Here is a 27,912-nt window from a genome sequence, read left to right as displayed (position 1 = left end):
ACCCTCCTCATTTCCATCTCAAATGGGAGACCACTTATTTTAAACTCGGGGAATCATCTGCCCAGCATCCACCCTGTCAATGGATCTCAGAATTTTTATATGTTTTAATTAGATCACTTCTCTTTCTAAACACCGATAAGTAGATGCCTATTGTACTCAATCTTTCCTCACAAGACAGCACCAGGTGAACCTTCACTGAATTGCTTCCAATGCTATTATATCCCTTAAGTAATATAAGACCGATAATGTACCCTATACTTCAGATTCAGTCTTACGAAGGCTCTGTACTGCTGTAGCAACACTTCACCACTTTTATATTCCGCTCCACTGTAATAAAGGCCAACATTCCATTTGTCTTCAGAATCACTTGCTGCATGCTAGCTTTTTCTGATTCATGCACAAAGGGATCATGGTCCCTCCATCAGAGATTTCTGCAGTCTCTCTCCACTGAAGCAATATTGTTTTTTTTATTCTTCCTGTCAAAGTTTTCCCACATTATACACCATTTGCCAATTCTTTGCCCACTCACTTAAACTACCTTTGTCTCTTAGCAGAGGCTTTACATCCTGCTCATAACTTGCTTTGATGCCTATCTCTGTGTCACCAGCAAGTTTAGCTATAATACACTTGTCCCTTCATCCAACTTTTTGATGGAAGTTGTAAATTCTTGAGGCCACAGCCCTGATCCCTGTGCCACTGTATTTGTTACAGCTTGCCAACCCAAAAATGATCCATTCACCTCGACTCACTGGGCGAAATTCTCCACCAACGGCGCGATGTCCGCCGACTGGCGCCAAAAACGGCACCAATCAGACGGGCATCGCGCCGGCCCAAAGGTGCGGAATGCTCCGCATCTTTGGGGGCCTAGCCCCAACATTGAGGGGCTAGGCCGATGCCGGAGGGATTTCCGCCCCGCCAGCTGGCGGAAATGGCGTTTGTTGCCCCGCCAGCTGGCGCGGAAATGCGGCGCATGCGCGGGAGCGTCAGCGGCCGCTGACAGTTTCCCGGCGCATGCGCGAGAGCGTCAGCGGGCGCCGACAGTTTCCCGCGCATGCGCAGTGGGGAGAGTCTCTTCCGCCTCCGCCATGGTGGAGGCCGTGGAGGAGGCGGAAGGGAAAGAGTGCCCCCACGGCACAGGCCCGCCCGCGGATCGGTGGACCCCGATCGCGGGCCAGGCCACCGTGGGGGCACCCCCCGGGGTCAGATCGCCCCGCACCCCCCCCCCCAGGACCCCGGAACCCGCCCACGCCGCCTGGTCCCGCCGGTAAATACCAGGTTTGATTTACGCCGGCGGGACAGGCAATTTCTGGGCGGGACTTCGGCCCATCTGGGCCGGAGAATTGAGCGGGGGGTCCCGCCAACCGGCGCGGCCCGATTCCCGCCCCCGCCCAATCTCCGGTACCGGAGACTTCGGCGGGGGCGGGGGCGGGATTCACGGCGGCCAACGGCCATTCTCCGACCCGGCGGGGGGTCGGAGAATGACGCCCACTGCTTCTGTTAGCTAACCAATCTTCTATTTCTGCTAATATGCTACCCCCAACATCATGAGCTCTTATCTTGCATTGTAACCTTTTATGTGGCACCTTCGTGAATGCCTTTTGGAATATTTCGCATCTACTGATGCTCCTTTATCCATCATAATTGTTACTTCCTCAAATGACTGTATCAAATTAGTCAAAATGATTTCTCTTTCACAAACCATGTTGATTCTGCTTAGTTAAGTTATATATTTGGGGCTGTTGCTGTATTGTTGCATGGTCACTTTGAGAGTCTAGTCACGTGTATAGTTTATAATGTTATTGGCTGCTTTGTGGGCTTTGCTTCAGTCTAGATCAAGTCTTTGTAAAGTTAACAGCTATCCAATACGCCTGTGTTGTTATTTGCATTCGACCCCACCTGCTACAACTTCATGTCCTTTTGTCCTGTGAGTGCAGAACATAACAAATTATATTACGGTTTTCTAAATGTCCTGCTATTATTTTTCTTAATAATGGATTCAAGCATTTTCCTGATGATTGATGTTAGGTTAATTGGCCTATAGTTTCCTGTTTCTGCCTTCTTCCTTTCTTGAATAGAGGTGTTACATTTGTGGTTTTCCAATCCCACTGGAACCTTTCCAGAATCTGTGGAATTTTGGAAGATATTAACCAGTATCCACTATCTTTGCAGTCAATTCTGCTTTACACCCTCGGACTCATCATGTCCAATGGACTTGTTATCCTTTAGTCTCAATAGTTTACTTGGTTTATTAATGAAATGCATTCCTCAGGAAGATCAAAGTTACAAGCTCACTATTTAAAAGGAGTACTCCAACACAATACCCAAAATGGTAACTTTGTTGATATGAATCAGCTATGCAAGATAAAAGAGCATATTTCCAAAACAAATAAGTCATTGCTGAAATGCCAATTTGGAAAGAACCTTTTCTGTAAGATTTCTAAGCTAGCTTTTCATGTAATGAATATTGGATTTGGACATTCTAGGATGGAATGAGTTGAAGTTGCCGAATGGAGGTTAAATCTAGAGGAAGAGGGTAGAAATGCAAAAGTTATAGTTAGGAACTTGAGGTTAACAATGGTATGTAGCATCTGCAACATCTCTGCATGAGCTGAAACATGTTCAACAAACTAAATGATCTTTCAGCAAAGCAAAAAGCTTCTGTTCTTACAGGTATGTCAGTTAATGAATATTCTTTAACTGTGTTTGATCCTTAAGCAATATTGGCAGTGACATCAACGAAAACTAACGTATATTATTATAATTATTATCATCACAAGATGTTTTTTCACAGGTGTCAGGAAGTTCCAAATGCACAACTTCATTCCAAATGTAAAAGGCATGTTAAGGCATTGCAACTATATAGCCTGAAAAAGACAATCAGATTGTACATTTATCAGTCTAGCTGAAAACAGTTTTCCCAAACTGTTATGTACCTGGGGAATATATTCTTGCTGGTTCTGCATCATGTGATGTGTAGTGATGTCAACAGAGTGTTTGCGCGGGCTTTGGGCAGATCTAAATTGTACGAGCAACACCCTTAATAAACCTCTCATCGTGTTTTACAAGAATCCAGAGTGTGACATCCAGACCTTTTCTCTTTGCAGCAACAAAGAAATATAACAGTAGAGAAAACTGGCAACAAGGATTGACTCATTGTGGGGCGGTATTGGGAGCAGCTGAAGATTATCAGGATCGGTCTCGCACCCACACAGGTGTTGGGTGAAGCACTGCCGCCTATGTGAAAGTTCAAAAAAGTCTTCAACAGAAGCTTTGACTTTGAAGATGACTAGCTTGCATTGAAGTGAGTGATCTGGGCTTCAAGGACCACACATGAAGTAAAACTAAACGGGCTGCGGGGAACGACGATTTCAATGTCTGCTGACTGCATGGGACACACTTGGCAGAAAGTCCAAATGCTCAAGCACAAAAGGGAATGATTCCCAAGTTGCGTGTTCAAGGGATTGTTAGTGCCATATTTTCCAATAAACTTGGAAGGGAAGAAGTGTAGACTCTAGGAGTCGGGATCCAAAAATGGCGGGGAAAACAGGCGCCACGGATGTGGTTGATGAGGATTATGAATCCACTGAGTAAAATAGAACCATAGGCTCCCTACAGTGCAGAAGGTGGCCATTCGGCCCATCGCGTCTGCACCGACTCTCTCCTAGGCCCACGCCCCCACCCTAGCCCCGTAATCCCACTTCACCTAAGGGCTAATTTTATTATGGTCAATCCACCTAACCTGCACATTTTTGGATTGTGGGATGAAACCGGAGCACCCAAAGGAAACCCACGCTGACATGGCGAAAGCGTGCAAACTACACACAGGCAGTCACCCAAGGCCGGAATTGAACCTGGGTCCCTGGCACTGTGAAGCAGCTAATACCTGAGTTAATTTATCATCAAAAGTCTCCCAGGGGACTAGTCGCCTCTGGGATTGCTGGTACCACCTGAACACGGGTGTTGCCTCAAGGCCTTGGATCGCAACATAGTCCTGTTCGATACAGTGGTCTTTCAAGGCATTGCGTGCACTGGAAAACACCCTGCTAAATGTCCTCAACACAGGATTCTGCTGCAGTTTGGTTAGATTGTGCCCAATATCTACATCTGCTCTTTTTCAATGATCCATGGCTCAAATTCTAAGTGGAGTACAATGTTATTGAGACGACATACTCATCACCGGTTCAAGTGAACAGGAACACTTGGAGAATTTGCAACTACCCTGAAGCGGTTACAAATCGACAACCTCAGAGTTAAGAAGAGAAAGTGTGACTTTTACGGTAGCACGGTGGCGCAGTGGTTAGCACGGATGCCTCACAGCGCCGAGGTCCCAGGTTCGATCCTGGCCCTGGGTCACTGGCCGTGTGGTGTTTGCACATTCTCCTCATGTTTACTGGGTTTCGTCCCCACAACCCAAAGATATGCAGAGTAGATGGATTTGCTACTTTAAATTGCCCCTTAATTGAAATAAATGATCGGGTACTCTAAATTTAAAAAAAAGAAAAAATGTGACTTTTTCAAGTAATCTATAAATTGCCTTGGTCATATCACCGACAAAGACAGTTTACACAAATAACAGAAGAAAATGTCAGCAATCTTAGAAGCGCGTCCTCAAAATTTGACACAATCAAGGTCATTTTTAGGATTGATCAATTATTATGCTAAATTTGTGCTGAATTTAGCAACACGATTGAAGCCTTTACACACTGTGCTATGTGTCAAACAGTGTGGCACTGGTCAGAAGAACGTGCAAATGCATATAATGAAGTGAAAGAAGCTTTACTGAAGTCAGAGTTTTTGGCTCATTACAATCCAAAAACGAAGTTGCAATTAGATTGTGATGCCTCATCCTATGGGGTTACCTTCAGGGGATGAATGACTGATAACATTTGCTTCACGCACTCTATCCGGCACTGAAACAAATTAGGCTAAGCTGGAGAAAGAAGATTTGAGCACCATTTTCGGGGGAAGAAGGTTCCACCGTTAACTTTATTGGTGTCATTTTACCCTTTTGATGTATCATCGACCCTTGGAGCGTATAAAGGTATACCTTCTTTGCAGCTAGTAGATTGCAAAGATGCTCATTGATATTGTCAGCACACACTTACGATATCCAGTATCGCAAGTCAGAGCAGCATGCAAATCTGGCGCCTTATCATGATTGCCATTATAAGTCAAGCGTGACCCAAAAGGAAACTTTGTCTCAAGTTCAAAGATATACAAAAAGCGATCCAATGATGGGGAAGGTGCTGGACTTTGTCCAGAAAGGAACATTGTCAGACGTTAATAAGAAAAATCCAGACCTCATGCCCTACATCACACGAAAGCTTGAGTTGACAGTACCAAATGGGAGTTTTATTCTGAGGAATCCATTATTCCTGTGTTTACATAGTAGATTCCTTGACCAACTGCATGTGGAATGTCCTGGTGTGGTGGGGATGAAGGTAGAGGAATGCAGCTATTCCTGGTGACCAAGATATTCAAATTAAAGAGAAAGTTCAGAAATGCCAATCTTGTGCAAAAGGAACACTCCACCATTACAACCATTACTCAAGAAGCACCATCTACAGCAAGGAATGAGGACACTTCTGAGGTCACAAGGAGCTGAGTTCAAGAACGCCAAATTCTACCAAAAAGGAACAGACGTCCACCACAGAGATTGTCTTATTGATCTATATATATGTACAGAAATAACATATTCGGGATTTGTTGTATAAAAGTTAATTGTTGTTATTACACTAATGAAGTAAGAAGGAAGAGATGTTATGTGTCTGGGAATATATTCTTGCCAGTTCTGCATCACGTAACACATCAGCAGAGTGTTTGCCTGGGCTTTGAGCAGATCATCATCTTAATTGTATTAAGCAACACCCTTAATAAACCTCTCATTGTGTTTTACAAGAATCCAGAGTGTGGGCACCTTCATACCTTTTCTCTTTACGGCAATAAAGAAATTTAACACAAATATAATACTTTAAATCCGGAAATTATTTTAATTTCAATAATTAGGATTAAAATCAGAAGATGATAGCAAATCAAAAGTCAGAGTTAGAAAAAAGCAAATGCTTTGAAAAAGCTTCAAAAGTGATTGTTGAAATTTTGTAAAAGAAGTAAGAAGGGAGTCAGTTTACGGTTACAGCATTATCATCAGCACAGGAGTCTGGAACTATTTAAGAATAACCTACACCTTTTTAATTAGCTTTCATTCAGTTTATTGCATGGCCAACAGCTGCTTTAATCTAGAAATGCATCTTATTAGTTGATCTTTATTCCTGGAATAAAACTGATAGACAAAAATGTAAAAACAAATAGAATGGATAGCTTGGACAATGGTAAAGGAAATATTGAAGCAAGCAGCTGGGATAAGGTGTTAAACTATTAAAGTGAAACTTGAGCAAACTATAACCAACATTGAAATTCTAAGATTATGACATTTTCCAGTGGATTTTGAAAGAACAAAGACAGCCAGAACTGAAGTTTCCTCCACCTTCTTGCCCACAACAGGGTAAGATAGTGAGGAAAATGTCGGAAAATGGGGCAGTGAAGTTTATTGCAGCCACCCTGCTCTGACCTCGATTTCCTTCCCCTACCTTCATCAATACCAACACTGATCAGTCCTTTCATGGTGACGAGAGCAGATCAGAGCCTGAATCCTGAGGTGAGTGGCCCCATCACCTACAAGACACAAGTCTGGAGTTTGATGAAATACTGCCTCTCCACTTGCCTGGACGGATGCATCTATGTAATGGTTAACAAGCTCAACATCATCCAGGACAAAGCAGGCCACTTGATTAGCAGCCAATCTACCTCCTTGAATATTTGCTCCTTCCATCCCAGGGCACCATAGCTGCAATATGTACTAATTACAGGATGCACTGCAGCAACTCACCAAGGTTTCTTTGACCGCACATTCCAAGCTTATGATTTCTACCACCTAGATGGACAGGGGCAGCAGGCACATTGAAGCATCACCAACTACAACTTTCCCTCCAAGTCACACACAATCCTGACTTGGATGCATATTGCATATTGTCATTGGATACAAATTCTGAATGCTCTAATTAACAGCACTGTAGTAGTCTTTCATAATATAGACAGCAATGGTTCAAGAAGCTGACTCACTACCACCTACTCAAGGGAAGCTAGGGACGACAATAAGTGTAAATCTTGCCAGTGGCACCTACATCTGAGAACAAATCGGAGAACATTCACTGACTAACACTGTGACTCCCAGGATCATACTACTCTAATACCAGAAAATAAACTCATTAATGAAATTTACTTGATAGATTCTCATTGGAAAGTGTGTATTCTGTGCTTTGTTGAAAAATTGAGAGAGGGCAGCACAGTGATGCAGTGGTTAGCACAGCTGCCTCACGGCGCTGAGGACCCCGCGTTCGATCCCGGCCCCAGGTCACTGTCCATGTGGAGTTTGCACATTCTCCCTGTGTCTGGAAGGGTCTCAGCCCCACAACCCAAAGATATGCAAGGTAGGTGGATTAGCCTCGCTAAATTGCCCCTCAATAAAAAAAATATTTAAAATAGACATTTAAGAAAAGAACACTTGCGAGAGGGTATATATCCCGGGCATTGGCAATTCTTCAAGTCATTGTGAGCATGGTACAATGTTCAAATGCTGATTTGCTTTAAATACTAATGGGTGTGAGTGAGCCACGAAGTTGACACACTTGCCAAGTTAGAGTATCTTTAGCAAAATAACAAAATATGTCAGCTTAGTAAGAGGTGAGTGATCCAAATATGAATTGAAATTAGACTGGGCTGCAGACCTCAGCCTCTTTTAATAATATATACTGTTGGGTACATGATCCAAGAATGTATGTATTTAACTTGCAGTTGGGAAAAGTAGTTGCCCTATAAAACTAACACAGCTTTTATCACAAAAATAGACCTCTGCTCCTTAAATGCAGTATGTGATAACTTTTCCCCAAAGGTGTGGTTATTTGTCACAAATACGCTTTTCATAGGCAGCTGTCCTTTATTTCTACACCCCACAGTAATGAAAATATGCACAAAATGTCTCTTACATCTGTCGAAACCACAGCTCCACAGCCATTGAGGACACTATGAAAGCTGCTTCTGTTCACATGCTCCCTGTATAAACTACCTTGTTGTCAAAGTGCTAAATCTGTTCCTCCTTAAAAAAATGAAGGTATGTACTTTTCAACAAACTATCATGGGCTAATTTTAACTTTCACCACTAGGCAGTAAACTGGTCCTTCCAGGTTAGCCACCCATTAACTCCTCAGCTCCAATTCATTTTCAAGAGGTTTCAATTCCTGTTAAACATGGCAAATCTGCTGATCCCCATTACAATCAGTTCAACAGTTTAGACTCGGGGAGGCTGCTATATTGCTCAAGGTATTCCAACCTTAATCAGCACTGCTGAGAAAAGTAACATGGCGACACAAGACTCCAAAAGCAGCAAAATCGTTTGCCGTTTGTTTTCTCTGGAAAGCCACACTCTTCGCAAATCAGAATTTCATTCAATGTTCACGATATTGATTGAAAGGCAGGCTTAGAGAAGTCAATCTTATTTAGTTGCATGTGAAGTAGATGCAGTAACAATATTATTGCCTCCAAAAATATACAGGGGCATGTATGCCAAAACTGTGCCCCCAAAATGGAACACCCACTCACCGATTACCAGTGTTGCTGACATTAACATAGGTGTAGGCTGTGGCCCAATTGGTTGCACTTTCACCTGTGAATCAGAAGGTTATGGATTCCAGTCTCAGTACCGAGGCTTGAGCATAAATTCCAGGCTGACAAACCGCCATATGCACTGGGCAGAGTTTTAACCATGGCGCTCCATTGTTGCCAGCGGAACTGGAAGTGGCACATTTTTCCCCTTTTAATCCCCCTCCCCCCACGACGAACAGCTTCTCAAATAGTGTCACGAACGGCCTCCACCGCACTTCAAAGCCCTCTTCCAACCCTCTTAAGGCAAACTTGATCTTCTCCAACTGGAGAAACCCGTACAGGTCTCCCAGCCAAGGCACAGCCTCCGGTGGCGTATCTGACCAATTCAAAATAATCCGTCGCCGGGCAATCAGAAAGGTGAAGGCCGTGACATATGCCCCCTTGCCCTCCAGCAGCTCCGGCAGCTCCAACCCCCAATGATCGCCACAATGGGGTCTTGCTTCACCTCGATACGGTCCCAAACACAGCTTCCCAGAAGCTCTCCAACTTCTCGCAACCCCAAAACATGTGAACATGATTCGCAGGACCCAAACCACACTTCTCACATCCATCTGTTAGCCCCGGGAAGAACCCATTCATCCGAGCCCATGTCATCTGGACAATGTGCACCACTTTAAACTGAATCAAGCTCATTCTAGCACAGGAAAAAGTTGAGTTCACTCACTGCATCGCCTCACGCCAGAGACCCCATCCTATCTCTCTCCCCAACTCCCCCTCCCACATCTGCTTAATCCTTTCCACCAGCACGTTACCCTTCTCTCCCAGTCAACCGTGTATGTCCCGATCCTGCCCTCCCCACCTCATCTGGAAGCAACAATTTCTCCAGCAGCGTGTACTCCAGCAGGTAGTAGGGGGAACGGCGGCAGCTCCTTTCGTGCAAAGTCCCACACATGCCAGTACCTAAACTCACTCCCTCTCGGTAACTCACCTCTCCCGCAGCTCATCCAACCCATCAACTGTCTCCTCTGAGAACATATCCCTAACCCGCTCCAACCCCTCCTACCTCCATCGCTTATACACCCATCCACCAGCCTGATCCACTCCTTCACCCCCACTCCCCACCAACGCCTTACCTTCTCCACATTTGTTGCCTAATCGTAGTGCATCAGGTTTGGGAGCGCCAAACCTCCTCTCTGCCTCTGCCTTTGTAACAGAGCCCTCTTCACCCTCGCTACCTTCTCTGCCCACACAAACTCCAATACCAGTGCCTCCACCTTACGGAAGAAGGCCTTAGGGAGACAAACCAGGGAGGACTAAAAAACAAACAGGAACATTGGCAGCACATTCTTCTTTACCACTTGCAGGGTGGCACGGTGGGGCAGTGGTTAGCACTGCTGCCTCACAGCACCAAGGACCTATGTTCGATCCCAGCCCTGAGTCATTTCCATGTGGAATGTGCACATTCTCCCCATGTCTGCATGGGTTTCATCCCCACAATCCAAAAATGCACAGGGTAGTTGGATTGGCCATGCTAAATTGCCTCTTAATTGGATAAATTAATTTTTTAAAAATTCTTTACCACCTGCATCCTCCCTGCCAACGTCAAATGCAACGCATCCCATCTTTTAAGTCCCCCTTAACTTCTTCCACTAACTCTTTAAAGTTCCATCGATGCATTGTGGTCCATTCATGAGTTACCTGAATCCGCAGATACCTTGGCAGGGATTCTCCGAGCCGCGCCGGGTCGGAGAATCGCGTTGATGGCGAAAATTCTCATTTCGCCACTCTGATGCCGGGACCGATTCTCCGGCGACCAGAGAATCGGCGGCAGTCGTGTGCGCACGGTTGACGTGGCGCCGGTCGGGGGCCATTAAAAGAGACCCCCATGTCGATTATCCGTGGTCAACCGGCCGAGTTCCGGCCGAGTCCCGCCGGCATGGTTCACATATGGTATCACCTGGCAGGAGCTTGGACCCGCGGCTGTGGTGGCCATCCTGGTGGGGGGATCATACTCCGGGGGGGGGGGCTCCACGATGGCCAGGCCCACGATCGGGGGCTACCGATCCGTGTTGCGCGCGCGATCTGGGGGGGGCCGATCTTCTTCCGCCCGGGCCCGCTGTGTCGCTACGCCATGTTGCGTGGTGCTGGTGTGGAAACGGCCACCACGTGCATGCGCAGATCCGGTCCGGCAGTGCAGGGCTGCCTATCAGCGGCGGAGCTGCTTGGAGCACTCTGGCGCCATGCTGGCCCCATGTGGGCCACTGAATCGCTGGGCCAAGAGGCCCATTGACGCTAGCCTGAAACACTCCGGTGTTTACGTCGGCGTCAACACTTAGCCGGGACTTTGGAGAATCCCGGCCCTTAATTTCACCCTTACCACCTTAAATGGGGTAGCACACCCAGATATGCCCTCCGCCCAACCGCGTTCACTGGAAACACCTCACTCTTCCCTGCATTCAACTTACAGCTGGAAAAGGCCCTGAATCTCTCCAACAAGCCCATAATTCTGCTCACACTTTCCAACAGATCCGACACAAACAACAGGTTTTCTGCATACAGCAATACCCAACGCTCTCTACACCGCCCCCCCCCACAATCCCATGTCACTCAGCCGTACCCAAAGGGCCATCGCCAAGGGCTTGATCGCCAATGCAAATAACAACGGCGACAGCGGGCACCCCTACCTCGCCCCCCTCTGCAACCCAAAATACCCTGAACTCATCTCATTCATTCAAACATTAGCCATGGGGGACACATACAACAATCGAAGCCACACCACCAATTTTGTTCCAAATCCAAACCTTCCCTGAAGTTCAAACAGGTACCTTCACTCTATCCAGTCGAATGCCTTCTCCTCGTCCATGGACACAATTACCTCTGGCTCCCCGTCCCCTGACAGAGTCATCATGACATTCAGCAACCTCCTAATGTTACTCCCCCTCACAAATCTCGTTTGGTCCTCAGAAACTACCTCCAGGACATGCCCCACCAACCTACACGACAACACCTTCACCAGGAATTTCACTTTCGTGTTCAAAAGCAAAATGGGCCTGTAGGACCCACAATCAAGTGATCAACAAAATCGACGCCACGCTAACGAAGCCGGAAACACCCTCTCTTCCACTGCCTCACTAAATATACCCACCAGGAGGGGGGCCAACTCTGTTGCATACTGCTTGTAAAACTCCGCCGGAAAGCTGACTGGCCACGGGCCCTACCCCGACTGCATCCCACTAATTTACTCCATCACCTCCCTTAACCCCAACGGCTCCTCCAATGCCTGCCTCTTCCCCTCCTCCAACTCTGGGAACTCCAGCCCATCCAGAAACCACCCCATATCCTCACCCCCCCCCCCCACCCCCCCCCACCCCCCCCCACTGACTCAGCCCTAAACAGCCCCTTGTAGAAAGCCTTAACCAACTAATTTATCCTCTCTGGCTCCGATACCACTTCACTCTTCTCTGCCCTCACCTGCAAAATTTATCTGTATGCTGCCTGATGCCATGACTGGTGGGCCAACATAATACTCCCCTTCTCCCCATCCTTATACTGCACCCCCCTCAACCTCCACAGCTACCCCAGCACCTTACCTATTGTCAACCGGTCAAACTGCCCCTGCAACTTCTGCCTCTCTGCCAACAGTTCCTTCATGGGGGCTGCCGAATATCTCTTGTCGACCTCAACTATCCCATCTAATAACCACCGGTGCTCCTCCCTCCTCGTCCTCTCCGTATGGGCCTTGAATGAAATAATTTCCCCTCCGACCAGCGCCTTCAAGGCCTCCAAAAATGTAGCTGTGACACCTCATGATTCTGGTTGAGATCCATATAGTTCTTAATCGCCATTCTCCATTCTCACCTTCCCACAGAACTCCTTATCAGCCAAAAGTCCTGGTCCAACCTCCACCGTAGCCTCTGCACCTGTACCGAACAAAGCCTCACATCTAACCAATGAGGTGCATGGTCTTAGATCACAATCCCTGCATATTCCGCCCCTGCCACCCCATCAGCACCGCCCGGCTCACCACAGAAACATCAATCTTGGAATAAACCCTATACACATGCAAAGAGAAAGAATATTCCCTTCCTCCCGGGTTCCCAAACCTCCATTGATCCACCATCCCCATCCTTTCCATGTCCCTCCCAGCTCTATCACCATTGTCGCCCTTCCCATCGACTTAGGTCGCGACCTATCCAATCTCGGCTCCATTACACAATTAATCCCCCCCTCCATGATCAACTGCTGAAAGTCCAGGTCTGGAATCGCTCCCAGTAACCTCTTTACAAAACCAACATCATCCCAAATAGGCGCATACACGTTTACCAACACCATCGGCATCCCCATTACACTGCACTCACTATCACATACCTCCTCCCCCAATTCCTGCACCTCCCTGGCCCCAATAAACCCTGTTTTCTTGCTCAACAAAATGGCCACCCCCCTTCAACCCCGAGCGAAACACTTGTCCCACCCATCCCTTTCGCAGCCTCATGATCATTCACCCAGAGAACAATCTGGTTGATCCGCTCTTAAGCTCTTCAGGTGCGCGAACAATCGGGTCCTCCTGACTGGCCCATTCCACCCGCGGACATTCCATGTCATGATTCTCACCGGAGGCTTACACTTCCTCTCTCTCTAGTGTACGCCATCACCACTCTTAGGTCCCGCCTCGCCCATTCCCACTCTAAACCAGGCTCAGCCAAGATGGCCCCCCCGCCCCACCCATGACCACACTCATCCTCCATACTTGCCACGTCGCATTTCCCCTCCCCCCCCTCCCCAAGCCCTCCACCGAATCTATCCAAAACATGGTTCAAAAGGGCCAAAACCAATACCTTCAAGCAGGCGCTGCTCTGAGGGCGACCACTCACTCCATGGCTGCCACCGGAAGTCCCAGAGGAAGATTTTCAGTGGTGAAACCTGACAATGCAGCTGGCACTGGCAGGCTATAACGAGCCTTCTGAACAAACAGGCAGGTTCTTCATCACGACCACAACTTTCTGCTGAACTCTATTGCCATTAACATGAGAGCACAAACGTGGCACGGAGGTTTGTCAAATTTAAATATCACTTGTAAATATTTAACATGGGCAGCAAGGTGGCGCAGTGGTTAGCACTTCTGTCTCACGGAGCTGAGGACCCGGGTTAATTCCTGGCCTTTGTTCACTGTCCGTGTGGAGTTTGCACATTCTCCCCATGTCTGCCTGGGTCTCGCCCCCACAACGTAAAAAGATGTACAGGATAGGTGAATTGACCATGCTAAATTTCTCCTTAACAGGAAAAAAAAAGAATTAGGTACTCTAAATTTAAAAAAAGTAAATATTTAACATTACAGTTGTTTCACTTTATTCATGTGAGCCGAGTTTAGTCAAGCGATATAATGGTGCGTCTTGCTGGCACGCATTGTTGGTACAGGGGAGTTAAGGACATTTCATTAGTGTAGAAGAAACAATGGCTGGGATTTGCCCCCCCCCCCCCCCCGCGGCGTGTTTTCCAATGGCTGAAGCGACTTGCCATTGGCTGCTGGGATTGTCTGGTCCGGACAAGATCTATGACTTTTTGTACAGCTGACCTGGCCCGCCCCTGGCGAAACTGCCATGGATATGTTGTCTTCAGAGGGACTGGAAGATTCTTCCAGCAGAAACAGCCAGAAAATCCCACCCAATGTGTTTTAATGTTCACTCTTCATTGAATGTTCATGTCCAGATACCCATTTAGATTTGTTAAGAGTACACATGAATGTGTATAGAAATGGATAACATCTGTGGATCTGTCAAGCTGTCAATTCATTTCAATCTGCTTCTCTTTAGATTTTGAAAGAACCAGCATACATTGAAAAATAAATCAGTGCTTGCAATTTCAACAGATATGTTTTCTCATTATAGGCTTAGGACTGCTTCCATAATTTGTCATTATCATAGTGGGGGTATTTGTAAGTTCACAGTTGATTGCCAGCTCCTAGTAATTAAAAAGGACTAACTCTCTTTGATTTGGGGCTCTGAATACAAATGTTTGTCTTTAGCAGGGATTAAGTACTTGAAGGGATTTAACTGCATTGAATGGCATTTTATCAACATGTGTTTTCTTTTAAATATAATTCAATCTGAAATGGATATTTAGAACTTTATTTTATTTCTTCTAGGCATGGGTGCTGAGTTCCGCCTACGATGGTGAAAGCTGGTTGAGTTTGGATGTAAGGGCCAAAGGGGAGTAGGTGGTGGTCATGAATTGACATGTGTTAAGTTAGCATGAGGCTATGAGGGACCATGGGGGTGTGGGTAGCAGGACATAGATCCACATTAGGGGCATGAGGTGCCATGGAGGTCGGTGGAGGGAATGAGATGGCATGGAGATTGTGTGGGCGGTCAGGGAGTGTGAGGGGTGAATGCACAAAGCTATTACAACTGGGACAAAATCCAAGAATACCAAGATGGGTCTTTTAAATTGCCTGCGTCAGCACCTCGAGATTCCTGTGGCTGCCTTGGCACTGATTGCAGGGACAGCGGGCCCAACTACAGATAGCACCCAAATCCACCGTCTGCCCTCCCCTTCGTACTGAAAATCCAAACATTCAGGGAAGTTTCTCCCTAAACGGGTTGTTGATGTTGAGAAATCTCCAATGCTTTGCACTCAACTCAGGGGTGAAAATTCAGCCCTTGATTTCAGCACGTAGACTGCTCATTTACAGTATCCGTTAGAAATTGAAGTTTAGACAAATCTTTAAAACTAGCCTTCCTATCTAGAAGTTACATTTTTTGTACTTCTTCAAATATTTATCCCGCATTTTATGTATTTCATCAAATATTTATCTTCAGCAACTGAGGAGGCCAGCAGTAATGGAACAATGATTATTGAACGACATACAATGCTCTGCCCATGGCTGTATCTCTCCAAAATCCAGTCCCCTTTAGGACAGCCAACAACTCCGGGCCCTGCTTGGGCCGGCTTTTATGTGTAGGTCTAATGAACCCCAACAGGATTTCCTCCACCCCTACCTGGGAAGCTCGTACCCACAGGGAGATCGACAATGTTTTCCCCGTGGACCTCATGGGGGTTATGACACCCCTCCCCCCGTGGACCTTGTGGTGGTTATGACACCCCTCCCTCTGCCCCAAAGTCTGAAAGCTCCCCTTCAGCCGGCAATGGTGGGGGTCTTCTCCAGCGCTTCGCCCGAGGCTGCGATTCAGCTTGCAGCGGTTCAGGTTCAAGCAGTGTATATCGATTCATCGACTGCCTCTTCCTATCCAACCTCAAATGTGCAGTCGCTGGGACCTCGGTCCCAGACACAACGTCATCCATCTGCACAGATACTTCCATGTCCATTTTCAAGCCGGAGTCATCCTCCTCCTGCTGGTCCGGGTGCTGGGATACAAACATCTGGGTCTCCTGGCTGAGAGGTGGTTCTTGGCACAGAGGAGGCATCAATGCTGCTGGTTGGACCTTGTGTGATGCGGGCTCCTGCTTATTGAGGTTGTCCACATGTTTCCACTGAACTCTCCCCTGAATAGGACCAGTCCTATTCTCTCCTGGGATCCAAAGCGCCGCGCCTCCAAAGTTACAGGCATAGACCATATCCCTCGAGTGAAACTGCTGCCCTGGCTTCCTTGGGACATGGTGCCACTTCTGTGCCTTCTGCTGCACCGCCACTTTCCTGCCGAGTTCAGAAAAAGCAAGGCCCAACCGGGTTCTAATCCTTCGGTCCATCTGCAGGAGCCACCCCCATCGTCACGTGAGGCATTGTGCAGTAGTTAAAAAGGAAGTGCAATAATCGCGTGTCCATGAAGCCTACGGTTTGCTTTTTAATGCCCCTTTTCAAAGTCTGGACTGCCCTTTCTGACAGGCCATAAGATGAGGGATGAAATCATAGAATTTCCATTGCAGAAGGAGGCCATTCTGCCCATCAAGTCTGCACCGGCCCTTGGAAAGAGCACCCTACTTAAGCCTACCCCTCCAACCCATCCCCGTAACCCAGTAACCCCACCTAACTTTTTGGACACTATGGGGCAATTTATCATGGCCAATCCATCCAACCTGGGTATCTTTGGACTGTAGGAGGAAACCGGAACACCCGGAGGAAACCCATGCAGACACAGGGAGAACGTGCACACTCCGCATAGACAGTGACCCAAGTCGGGAATTGATCCTGGGACCATGGAGCTGTGATGTAGCTGTGCTAACCACTGTGCTATTGTGCCGAATGGTACGGGGTGGTTCTGATGTACCGGATGTTGTTCCGTTTTGTAAATGTGGCAAACTCCTCACTCATGATAGGCATCCCATTGTCTGTCACCAGGATCTCAGTGATCCCATGGGTGCTAAACGCGCACCAAAGCTTTTCTATAGTGGACCTGGATGTTGCCGAGGCCACCTTGTGTATACTTTGAGTGGGCGTCCACAATGACGAGGAACATGTACCCCATGAAATCGCACACATGAGCGTCCCGACTATTCCCATGAAAGGAGGCCACTGGTGGGAGCTTCTGATGATCCTGACATGCTAGACAGCTGTGTACGACCTTCTCTATGTCCCCATCAATGCTATGGAACCTGACATAAATGTGGGCCACATTTCCAGCTTAGAAGCATCCCAGTGATCACTGTGTCCCTCAGCAGACCCTCCTGATCCTGCTGTGGGATGACTACGTGAGCTCCCCACAAGCTTGTACTCCACAAGTCCCCACGGGGAGATTGACAATGGCTTTCCCATGGCCCTTGTGGGAATTATGACATTATCCCACATGCTTTAGTTTTGTACTGAATAATATTTGGGTTGAGGAAGATATTTAGTTTACTATTATAACATTGCCTGTTATGATCTTTATGTTGTGGCAGAATTTGTTTGCTTAGTGTTTTGAAGTTGGGCAGCAATGCCATCCTTTGACGCAGTGATGGAGTTGTTGATGTCTGAGGGGTTAGATTATCCAAATTCTTCTGCTTAGATATCAATTAAAAAGTAAACCCTGAAATCAGTGGTGGTTAGCCTGCTATAGCATCACTCATTCTTCTGAACTTAGTATTCAATGTAATAATAATAATCTTTATTGTCACAAGTAGGCGTACATTAACACTGCAATGAAGTTACTGTGAAAATCCCCTACTTGCCACAGTCTGGCGCCTGTTCGGGTACACTGAGGGAGAATTCAGAATGTCCAATTCACCTAACAAGCACTACGTCTTTTGGGACTTGTGGAAGGAAACCAGAGCACCTGGTGGAAATCCATGCAGACATGGGGAGAATGTGCAGACTCCACACAGACAGTGACCCAAGCTGGGAATCGAATCTGAGTTCCTGGCACTGTGAAGCAACAGTGCTAACCACTGTGATACCATGCGCCCATATGTTGTATATGGCAATAAATACAGGGTAAGACCTGTCAAAGTGAGAGAACATTGGTCTTTGGGAATTTGAGTCATTTTAATATATTTTTCAGAGTTAATTTGATGTAGTCCAGCAGTCCTTGTTGTGGACAGGTCAGAGCTGGATAATGATGTGGCTCTCTTTGATCAGAGACTATTACAGGCAGATAATTAGCCTTGTTGTATATTACAAACAGTACACCAGTCAAATGCAGCAGAAGCCAATCGTATGATATGAAAGTGAGCTTAGTAACTAAGACAGCAGGTATAGAGCCAGGCGAATTTCAAAGATCGAGTCACATGCCTGCCACAACTCAATGCATCACCTCGAATACCTAGTTTTGGACGTGATAATAATTAACATTTTGTTTAAACCTATGTGCCTATAACCATTTTCACTTTCTGTATTAAAAATAATTCATGGCTGATACACCAAAATTGCCAGAAGTTGCAATACCGGCATGGCAAGACAGATCAGCTCAAGGGTCACATATTATTGTTGGCTATAAATTAAATTAATGATCCATGCCTGTAAAGAATCAACCGCTTGCCAAGAGACATGATCATTTAATTCTGAGGCATGTGCCCAAACCAGATAGTTTAGAGGCTTTGAAAATGCTTCCACTACTACAATGCTACAATTTGAGATTTAAGAATTTCAAAATCCCAGGCAGAGCACTCCCACTTCCAGTCTAGAAACCTGACTTCTATTTTCAGTTTTATCTGCAAATGCATGTTAACAGCTATTGAGAAGTCGTGCTCTCAAATTATATTTGTTGCTTTACAAGGCAATATCATTCTACAAAATTGGACATGTTAACCTTAAGGATAATGAATTGCATTCACTTATTTTCTGTTAGTAGGAATGTTTATGCTCAACAATATCACTAGTAAACCTAACCACAAATACATTTGCATATACCAAAACAATTTACACAATTTGAAGATTGGTGTAACAAGGAAGAATGTCATGGATCAAAAAACTGGTTTTAAAAAGAGCTTCACCGGTAATTGAGCAAATAAGCTCTTATTTTCCTCAGCCAATATGGTAGACCTTGGGCCGGATTAGCCCAGCCCGGCGCCGGGCCGGAGAATCCCCGCAACCGTGCCACGCCGCCGGCACACGGTTCTCCGCGATTGGCGCCAGCGCGTTTGGCGCGGCGCTGGTCGCAGGCCGCTCTACGCGGCCGGTCGCCGATTCTCCGGCCCGGATGGGCTAAGCGGCCGCTTTAAAAAGGCAGAGTCCCGCCGGCGCCGTCCACACCTGGTCCACAGCCGGCGGGAACTCTGCGCGCAGGGTTGGGGGATGGCCTGTTGGGGGGGGGGAGGGGGGGCTCCGACCTGGGGGGGGGGGGGACTCCGATGGGGCCTGGCCCGCGATCAGGGCCCACCAATCGGCAGGCCGGCCTCTCGCTCCCCGGGCCTATTTTCTTTCGCACCGGCTCCTGAACTCCCGCCCCATGTTGCGTCTGGGTCGGCACATTGAGAGAGGCCACCGCGCATGCGGGTTGGTGCGGCGTGAACCGCTCCTGCGCAATGCTGGCCCCTTGTATGGGCCAGAACCGGTACTCCCAGCGGCTCGTTTACGGCATGGACACTCTGCCGCTGAATGGGAGAATACCGCTCCTTGACTTTGTGCAACAGTGTAAACAGATGATAAGAAGTGAACAGCCTTTTAACATTTCTCTTGACTTATGGGTGGGATTTAACTAAATGGGAACAAAGTCCCATAGCGAGAGCATTTAGCCACATGCGTCCCGCGCTCGCAGTGCTGAGAAACGCAACGCTATAAAATGGTACCTGGGTTAAATAGGGATCCTAAGTGGGGAACAGGCGGCTGAGGTCGCACATAGCCCCATTTTGTGCACTGAGGAGCGCCACTTGCCGTTTTCAAATGGTGTCCCGAGCTCTGACCACCTCCCCCAAGCCTCAATTAACTATGGGAGGATCCCCGACATCTCCCGCACCCTGCCAACACACACGCAGGGCACCCCCGGCCTGATCGCTATTGCGCAAAAAATGCCAGATTGGCACCTTGGCAGTGCCAGCCTGGCACCCAGATGGCACTACCATGATGCCAGAAGTGCACTGCCATGGCACAATAGGCAGGGTTTACATCGCATTGCGAGCCAGGCAGATCCTGGGAACAGGGTCTCGCGGCTTCTATCGGCTACACTGTGCCATGGCGAGCTTCTTTTCGGGCATAGCGAGGCTATTCGATTGCACTCTATGGCCGGGATTCTCCAATCCAGCGGCCAAGTTCTGTCGCCTGCGTGAAAAGCGGCGCCAACCAATCCGGCGTCAACGGTCCCCGATAATGAGGAATGCACCCCTTCCTAGGGGGCTAGGCCGGCGCGAGTTCACGTATGCACATGGGTTCCTGTCTCTGCGCTGGCTCCTGGGCAATATGGCGGAGCCCTTCAGAGGCAGAGAAACATAGGCCCCACGGAACCAGACCGCCCACCGATGAGTAGGCCCCGAATGCGGGCCAGGCCACCGTGGAGGCTCCCCCCGGGGTCGGATCCCAACGCCCCCTCATCCAGGACGCCCCCCGCAGACACACCTTCCTGGTCCCGCGTCTGGTACCTGAGTAACCCACGCCGGTGTGACGCAGCCGAACTCGACGGCCACTCGGCCCGTCGGGGCCCGGAGAATCGCCGGGGGGGGGGGACACTTTGAATAGCCCCCGACCGGCGCGGTGGCGATCCCTCGGGCGCCCGAGAATCAGCGCCGGAGAATCGGTAAGCCGGCGGCGGGGCGGCGGGGCACGCTTCTCGTGTCCCCCCGGGGATTCTCCAACCTGGCGCGGGATTGGAGAATCCCGGCCTACATCTCCACTGACTTCAACAGAACTAAAAATTTGAAAGAAAAACATCAACTACCCACTCATTATCATCTGTTTTAAACTATTGCACTAAGTCAAACTCTGCTGAAATGTATGGCAGCCCTTTCAGCCAGAAAATGTAGACCATTGTTTATTTTTGTTTTTTTATTTACAGCACAGGGAAGACCATTCAGCCTATCATGTCTGCACCGGCTCCCAAAAGACCGACCCAGCTCGTCCAATTCTCAAGCCCTCTCTCCATAGCCCTCTAAATTAATCCTTTTCAAATAAGTATCCAGCTCTCTTTTGAAACCTCCAATGGAATCCGCCTCCACCACTCTCCTATGTTCTTCAATTAGTTTATAGTAACAATAATCTTTATTGTCACAAGTAGGCTTACATTAACAGTGCAATGAAGTTATTGTGAAAAACCCCTACTCGCCTCATGCCGGTGCCTGTTCGGGTACACCGAGGGAGAATTCAGAATGTCCAAATTACCTAATAGCATGTCTTTCAGACTTGTGGGTGGAAACCGGAGCACCCGGAGAAACCCACGCAGACACGGGGAAAACATGCCGACTCCGCACAGACAGTGACCCAAGCCAGGAATCGAACCAGGGACCCTGGCGCTTTGAAGCAACAGAGCTAACCACTGTGCTACCGTGCTGTCCATTTCTCTTTGTTCACAAACAAAAGCTGATGCGGGGGCTGGTCCCTTGTTCTCAGGTTCCTTGATGGTTTAAATAGGCTGGCATACAATTTGTTGCAATGAAAACAATACTTGGCTTCAGAAATACTTACATTTAAGACTCCTGAGGCAAATGGGGCAGCAAACAAAATAAATTGGAATGGTTAGGCCCATGGGAGTTTTAGTCAGAAGATAATTAGAATTTTTTATTTGTTTTAATATAGATTATGACCCCCTTCTTAGGCTGCTGGCATATATTGAGCCATTTTAACTTTGTGGTTCATTACAACTAAAAGGGTTATGACTGCTTAGTGCATCTGGACTATAATAAGCACCACCAGAAATTGGATTTTTGAAGTTTATATCACACAATGCACAGTAAGCCAGAATAGGAGCTGAATTTTCCCCTGCTATTTTATCCATAAATGGGAGGAATAGTGACAGAAAATGAAGGGGAAAATATCAGTGGGTTGAGGACAATCTCCACAATCTCAATTTTCCTCAAGGAGGAGCACTCCTTTGAAGCCTACAAGGGAGCTTAGGCCTCCGTACACTGGCCTGTTTCTTCCCCACTCCTTCCCTGACCATGAGGCTGTCCCAAACACCCCTCCCCTTATTCCCACTGCCCAGCCACTGAGAACCAAGGACCATTCCTATCTGTCTTCAACAGCAGCCTCCTGCCAACAGACATTCTGTTTGCATCCACAAGCTGCTGCCACCTCCAGCTTTGTTCAGGCAGGGGAATGATGGGGACCGTGCAGATGAGGCTTGTGAATTAAAATCTTTCAAGTCTCATATTTCTGAGGCCTGAAGAGTTTGCTTTTTGCCTCCATTCCAATTTGAACAACTCCCACAAAAAGTTAAAATCGAAGCTTCAGTCTTTATTTTTGATGCATAGTTCAATGTGCAACTCAGTTTACAAAGCTGTGGTTTCCTTACATGTTGCAGTCAATCAGCCGCACTGCAAAAGACTGATTCACCACTGTGATAAGCACGAACGCTTAAAAATAAATACGGACGATCCAACTGATAGCTCTGAACTGAGAAAATTATTCAGAAGAAATTAAGTTTATTCAGCACATTACATATAGTTGATTGTGTTAAATGTTGAATGCACATTTAACCAAGTGTGATGGTGTTGGTTTATAGATAGTACGATATGCTTGCTTGATTAATTATTTCAGTAATGACTGACCTAGTCATGACCAAAATAATTTTCTATTTCATCCATCCAAAACCTTGAAATGTCAACGGTTGTCAGCAGATCTTAGACTTTGAAGATCTATGCTACATTTTAAATAATGGACTTTTCTAGTTTTTAATTGAGGTCCCCACCTACATTTGTAAGATATTTAATATTTAACTAATTTGGTGAAACTTTTCACTTTACATTTTAATTTCAGCATATGTCAAGTAACCTGTCAATCTCAGTCCAAAATAAGTGGCGCTGGACTGGAGGTGGATTTAATGTTCCATAAAATACAGGAGAAATTTCCATTTGGGGAAAATCCAGTTGGGTGTCCTGACCTCCAAATTCTCCATGTGTAGTCTTGGCAGACAAAGTTCTTTGCTGGGAATGCAACTTCATAAAAATAGCCCTTGTGTATCCAATATGTTTTGCGAATCAAAACATTACCAGTTGACAAACTCAAGAAAGGGATCATATTTATATAAAGGGCAGAACTTATAACTACAACAGGAGTGTAAGATCTTCATTAAAGGCTGTTTCCCACCAGGCCTGATTTTCATTTTCAGTGGAACAGAAATTGATAGACCTGCCCATAGTTTTTTGTCATACCCACATGACATCGCAAACTATCTCACATCCAAATCATTGATTCTGAAGTTGCAATTCCTGTTATTTTGGAGAATATCGTAGCTACTTCTCAGTAAATAAGGCAAATGATCAATTAGCTTGTTTTTGGTGGTATTGGTTTAGGACTGTAATGTTGGCAAGACAACAGAAGTCTCTGTTCTCCTTGAAACATGTCTAGAATCTGTTATGTCGATCTGAGTAGGTAGGCAGGACCTCAATTCAACATCTCATCAGAGATATAGAACCGATGTAAATGCTGCTCCCAGCATTTAAATGGCAGTCTGGATTATCTGCTTAAATTAGGGAGTAATTTTCTGACTTCGAGGTAATGATGTTAGCAACTAAATCAAGTTAATATTTAACTGTAATTGCATCATAGCTGCAGTTTGTACAGTGTTCACAACATCATACTGTAGTCTCTGGAGCAGCACGGTAAATGAACACAATAATTCTACCAGAGGAATTTAATACTGTGGTCAGACAAATCAGAAGATTACCAATATTGGATCATCATATGAAGCACATACAACAATGTCTGCCACAAACATGGATATGTTAAGATAATTTCAAGAGCATGATTTTGCTTCAGACTAAGATGAAGGTGAAACATTTCCCAAGTTTTATTCTTATGTTTCATGAAATGGCTGGAATTACCTGTTTCAATAATCACTTTCAAGTATCCATTATTCAGTTTGAGTGGGTAGCGTTGGTATAGCACTCTCACACCTCAGCCACCATCAAGTTTGAGCCCACGTAAGCCAACTTAGCAATCAGAGATTAAAGCAAAACACTGAGAATACTGGAAATCTGAAATAAAATAAAAAATGCTGGGGAGGTTCAGCAGGTCTGCCAGCATCTGGGGAGAGAGAAACAGAGTTAATGTTTCGCACCCATATGACTCTCTTTCAGAGCTCTAAAGAACTCATGGGAACTCAAAATGTTAACTCTGTTTCTCTCTCCACAGATGCTGCCAGACCTGCTGAGTTTTTCCAGCATTTTCGGTTTTATTTCTGCAATCAGAGATACGGCCTTATTCCACACCACGCCTTGGAGCAGGTCTGGGGCTGTTCATGTGTCACTGCACTCATCTCATGATGCCATCTTGTGTCCTGGCACAAGCACATTAATGCACTGAAGACGTCCAGCATGGTTAGCAGAGCTCAGGAGTAGAGTTGTTCTGATGGCAGAATAAGAGTCCCACAATAAGGAAGGACCTTGCTCCTTTTGACTGAATGATGAATGGACAATTTAACCCTAGGAATTCCATTGGCAGCATCAGACATACTTGTATGCAATAGATGGAACCCGAGTAAGACATAACTACAGTGAAGTATGGAAGTATAGTTAACTTTCCATCTTCGACATGATGCATTTGTATGCAGCAGAAAACTCTTTTGCTGACTTTGATTGGGACACAGTGGGGGCAATACTCCGAGCCCCGCGCCGTGCCGAAGAATCGCCGCAACCGCGCCACGACGCCCCGAGGCCGGCGCGCGATTCTCCGAGGTGAGGAGAATCGGCGCCATTTGCGCCAGTGCATTTGACGGGCCACCAGCCGTGGGCCGCTGGAATCGGTGGGGCCGCCGATTCTCCGGCCCGGATGGGCCGAGCGGCCACACGGATACGACAGAGTCCCGCCGGTACCGTTCACCCCTGGCCGATGCGGGCGGGAACTCTGCACGAAGGATCGGGAGGCGGCCTGTGGGGTGACGAGGGGGGGAGGGGGGCTCCGTCACCGGGGGGGGGGGCTCCGATGGGGTTTAGCCCGCGATCGGGGCTCACCAGTCGGTGGGCCGGCCTCTCCCCCCCCCCCCCCCCGGGCCTACTTTCCTGCGCAGCTGGCCCCTGAACACCGACGCCATGTTGAGTCGTTGCCGGGGCGCGTAAGAAGTCCCCCGCGCATGCGCAGGTTGGCATGGCCCAACTGCGCATGCGCGGGTTGGCGCGGCACCCATTTGGCGCCGGGAAGGGAGGCTGGAGCAACGTGAACCGCTCCAGCGCCGTTCTGGCACCCTGTGGGGGACAGAATCGGTCGTCCCCGTGCCCGTTTCGTGCCGTTGTGAAACGCGACGGCATTCACGACGACGTGAACACTTGGGCTCCATTTGGGAGAATCGCCCCCAGTGTTTACCAGGAACAATAAATGAATAGAGTTCTCCCACCACTGTTTTATTTTGTGAGCTTGACATTCGCACATTGTTTTTCAACTCTTTCACCGAAAATAACTGATGGAATATTTTAGGTGGTTCACAGTCTCAGCATTAAGGCTCTGCTCGCAAGTCTTATGATTTTTATTTTCATGGTCTCAGAGTTCATTTGAATGCCTCAAGTGTATTACACCCTGATGAGAATGTTTTTCCCCAGTACAGCTGCTACCTGACTTACTGCCATTTGTTCTGAGGCTAAATCTAACGGCCAAAGTCTGTGTTTTCCTTTTGCAACCAGGATGGTGCATTATCTGCTGAGCTGGCTCTGCCCATGATGATGAACATGGTGATCTTCTGATACAAACACCACGAAGATGGCAGCACTTTGAATGATAAACTTTTTTACATTTGTTTTATCTTTTAGCCTTATGCTTTAGCGTGGGAGCTAAACATCAAACCTCAAGCAGTCAATTATCAGGATTATAAAGATAGTATAGTTTATCATTTTGACAAGATATCTAAGATACCATGACCAGCAATAAAATGCCTTCCTACTCATGGCAGACACTTGCATCAAAGAGCAAAAAGAAGTGGAGCAGGATTGTAACTGACCTTTTTAGATCAGAGTGCTTTACATCAAAGCGGGGTGACTTAACAGCAATGTATTTCCTTTGCATATCCTGCTGACAGACATGCTCCTGCCATATTCATTATATCCTGACACTCTTTCCCAGCTTTCCAATCATTTAAAAGTCAAGTCAGACAATATTAGAGAAATGGTGAGATTACATGCACAACAGAAGAGCTCTTCACAAAATTAAGAATCACAAGAAAGTGGACTATATTAGAAAAGATCACGTATGGAATTTAACAAGCTTTCTTAAGTTTCCGAGATATAATTTTTGGATTATTATTATTTTTTGCAAATTTACTTTTATAATAATTGTGTACAATCCAAAGTTGCTGCATCTTAAATTAATACTCACAGGGTGAAACTTTCCCAGAAATTGGCAAAGGCCAAAAAAGAGTGGGAAAAGTGGGGTTGGCAGCTTTCTCCACCATATTGTGCAGGACTTTCAATAAAACACAGTAAAGGGCAGGTCTCACAATATAATCCTGGTGGGGCAGCCTGTTTCACCTGCCCCACTAGCAAACTAGTACCTCAAAGATCGGTGTGCCATTTTGAAAGCCCGCCCCATGCTAAGGAGACCACCTACAACCCCGCTTCCACCACTCAGCCACTGACCGGGGCCAGTGCCAGGGAGTAGTGCCCGGTCATGACCCTCCCCAACCCTCCCCAGGGAGCTGCCAGCTCACCAGGGGCATGCTTTGGGAAGCCAGTTGTGAGTCACATCATTCTGCCCTCACGGCGATCTGGATGAACCTTCTGACGGGGTGTGTGTGTGTGGAGTGGGGGCGGGGGGGGGGGGGGGGGGGATTCTGGAGTAAAGGCATGATAATTAGGTGCAAATACATTCAAATGATGTTCCCAACATTGAACATCGGGACATATCTTCCGTCACTGATGGAGGGAGGGGACAATTGTTGGTGTTATTTGGGAGTTCTTGCGAAACTTTGTTTAAATTTTTTTTTTAATTTTCCAATTGAGGGGCTATTTAATGTGGCCAATTCACCTGCCCTGCACATCTTTGGGTGTGGGGGTGAGACCCAAGCAGACACAGGGAGAATGTGCAAATCACACAGACAGTGACCTGGGGCTAGGATCGAACCTGGGTCCTCGGTGCCGTGAGGCAGCAGTGCTAACCACTGCGCTACCATGCTGCTGCTCTCGGGAGATATTTTGCTTCTGCCGCCAAACCCACCTAACGAAAATGGGAGTGGAAAACCCAGGCCTCAGTTTTTTAAGCTTTCATTTGATTGCATTTTAGCACAAAAAATGTAGTTTTAGAGTTCATTCCGAGTCAAAGAATAAAAATGGTATTCAGTTGCACCAAAAAAATTATACTGAGCAGCCAGTGTTCAAAGATTGTAAATAATCAATCTCTAAACTCTTTTGCATGTTTAATCTTACACTTAGCAGCAGTGTGACAAAAATGAAGGATACTCACAGCCCAGGTGAAAGGCAATCAAATATATCAGAAGAGATTATCTTTTTGAACGTTAGATATGAAACAAGATTTCTTCTCAACTTACCGCTCCCAGATCTACGATGAAACAATCTCCTTTATTAAAGCTGGCCCAGCTAAGAGGAACTTCTGTCGCTCTGACAACCCTTCTGCCTTTAATATGTAGCAGTCTCTTTGCAGAGAGATCATTTGTAACGACATGTGTAAACCCAGAAGCCACACCACCAACCTAAAATAGCAAGAGAAACAAACAAATGTAAATGGATTTTTGTATGTGTGATTGGTTATGCTAATATAAGATATTAAGAAGAAACCTGTAGGAAATTAAATTACCA

General features: G+C 46.8%; 1 protein-coding gene across 2 annotated transcripts in view; it reads right to left on the bottom strand.

Moving 5' to 3' along the window:
* The window catches only part of scin (scinderin), a 231,649-nt gene that overhangs the window by 160,417 nt on the left and 43,320 nt on the right, over positions 1–27,912 (bottom strand). For both annotated transcript variants that reach the window (XM_072509136.1, XM_072509137.1), the window contains one exon: positions 27,645–27,806. In XM_072509136.1, coding sequence (XP_072365237.1) covers positions 27,645–27,806 — 162 coding nt within the window. The remainder of the gene's footprint in view (positions 1–27,644; positions 27,807–27,912) is intronic.

Source organism: Scyliorhinus torazame, chromosome 6 (genome assembly GCF_047496885.1).
Source record: "Scyliorhinus torazame isolate Kashiwa2021f chromosome 6, sScyTor2.1, whole genome shotgun sequence".
Classification (NCBI taxonomy): domain Eukaryota; kingdom Metazoa; phylum Chordata; class Chondrichthyes; order Carcharhiniformes; family Scyliorhinidae; genus Scyliorhinus; species Scyliorhinus torazame.
The sequence above is the reverse complement of the archived record's forward strand: the minus strand, read 5'-3'. Positions and strand labels throughout refer to the sequence as shown.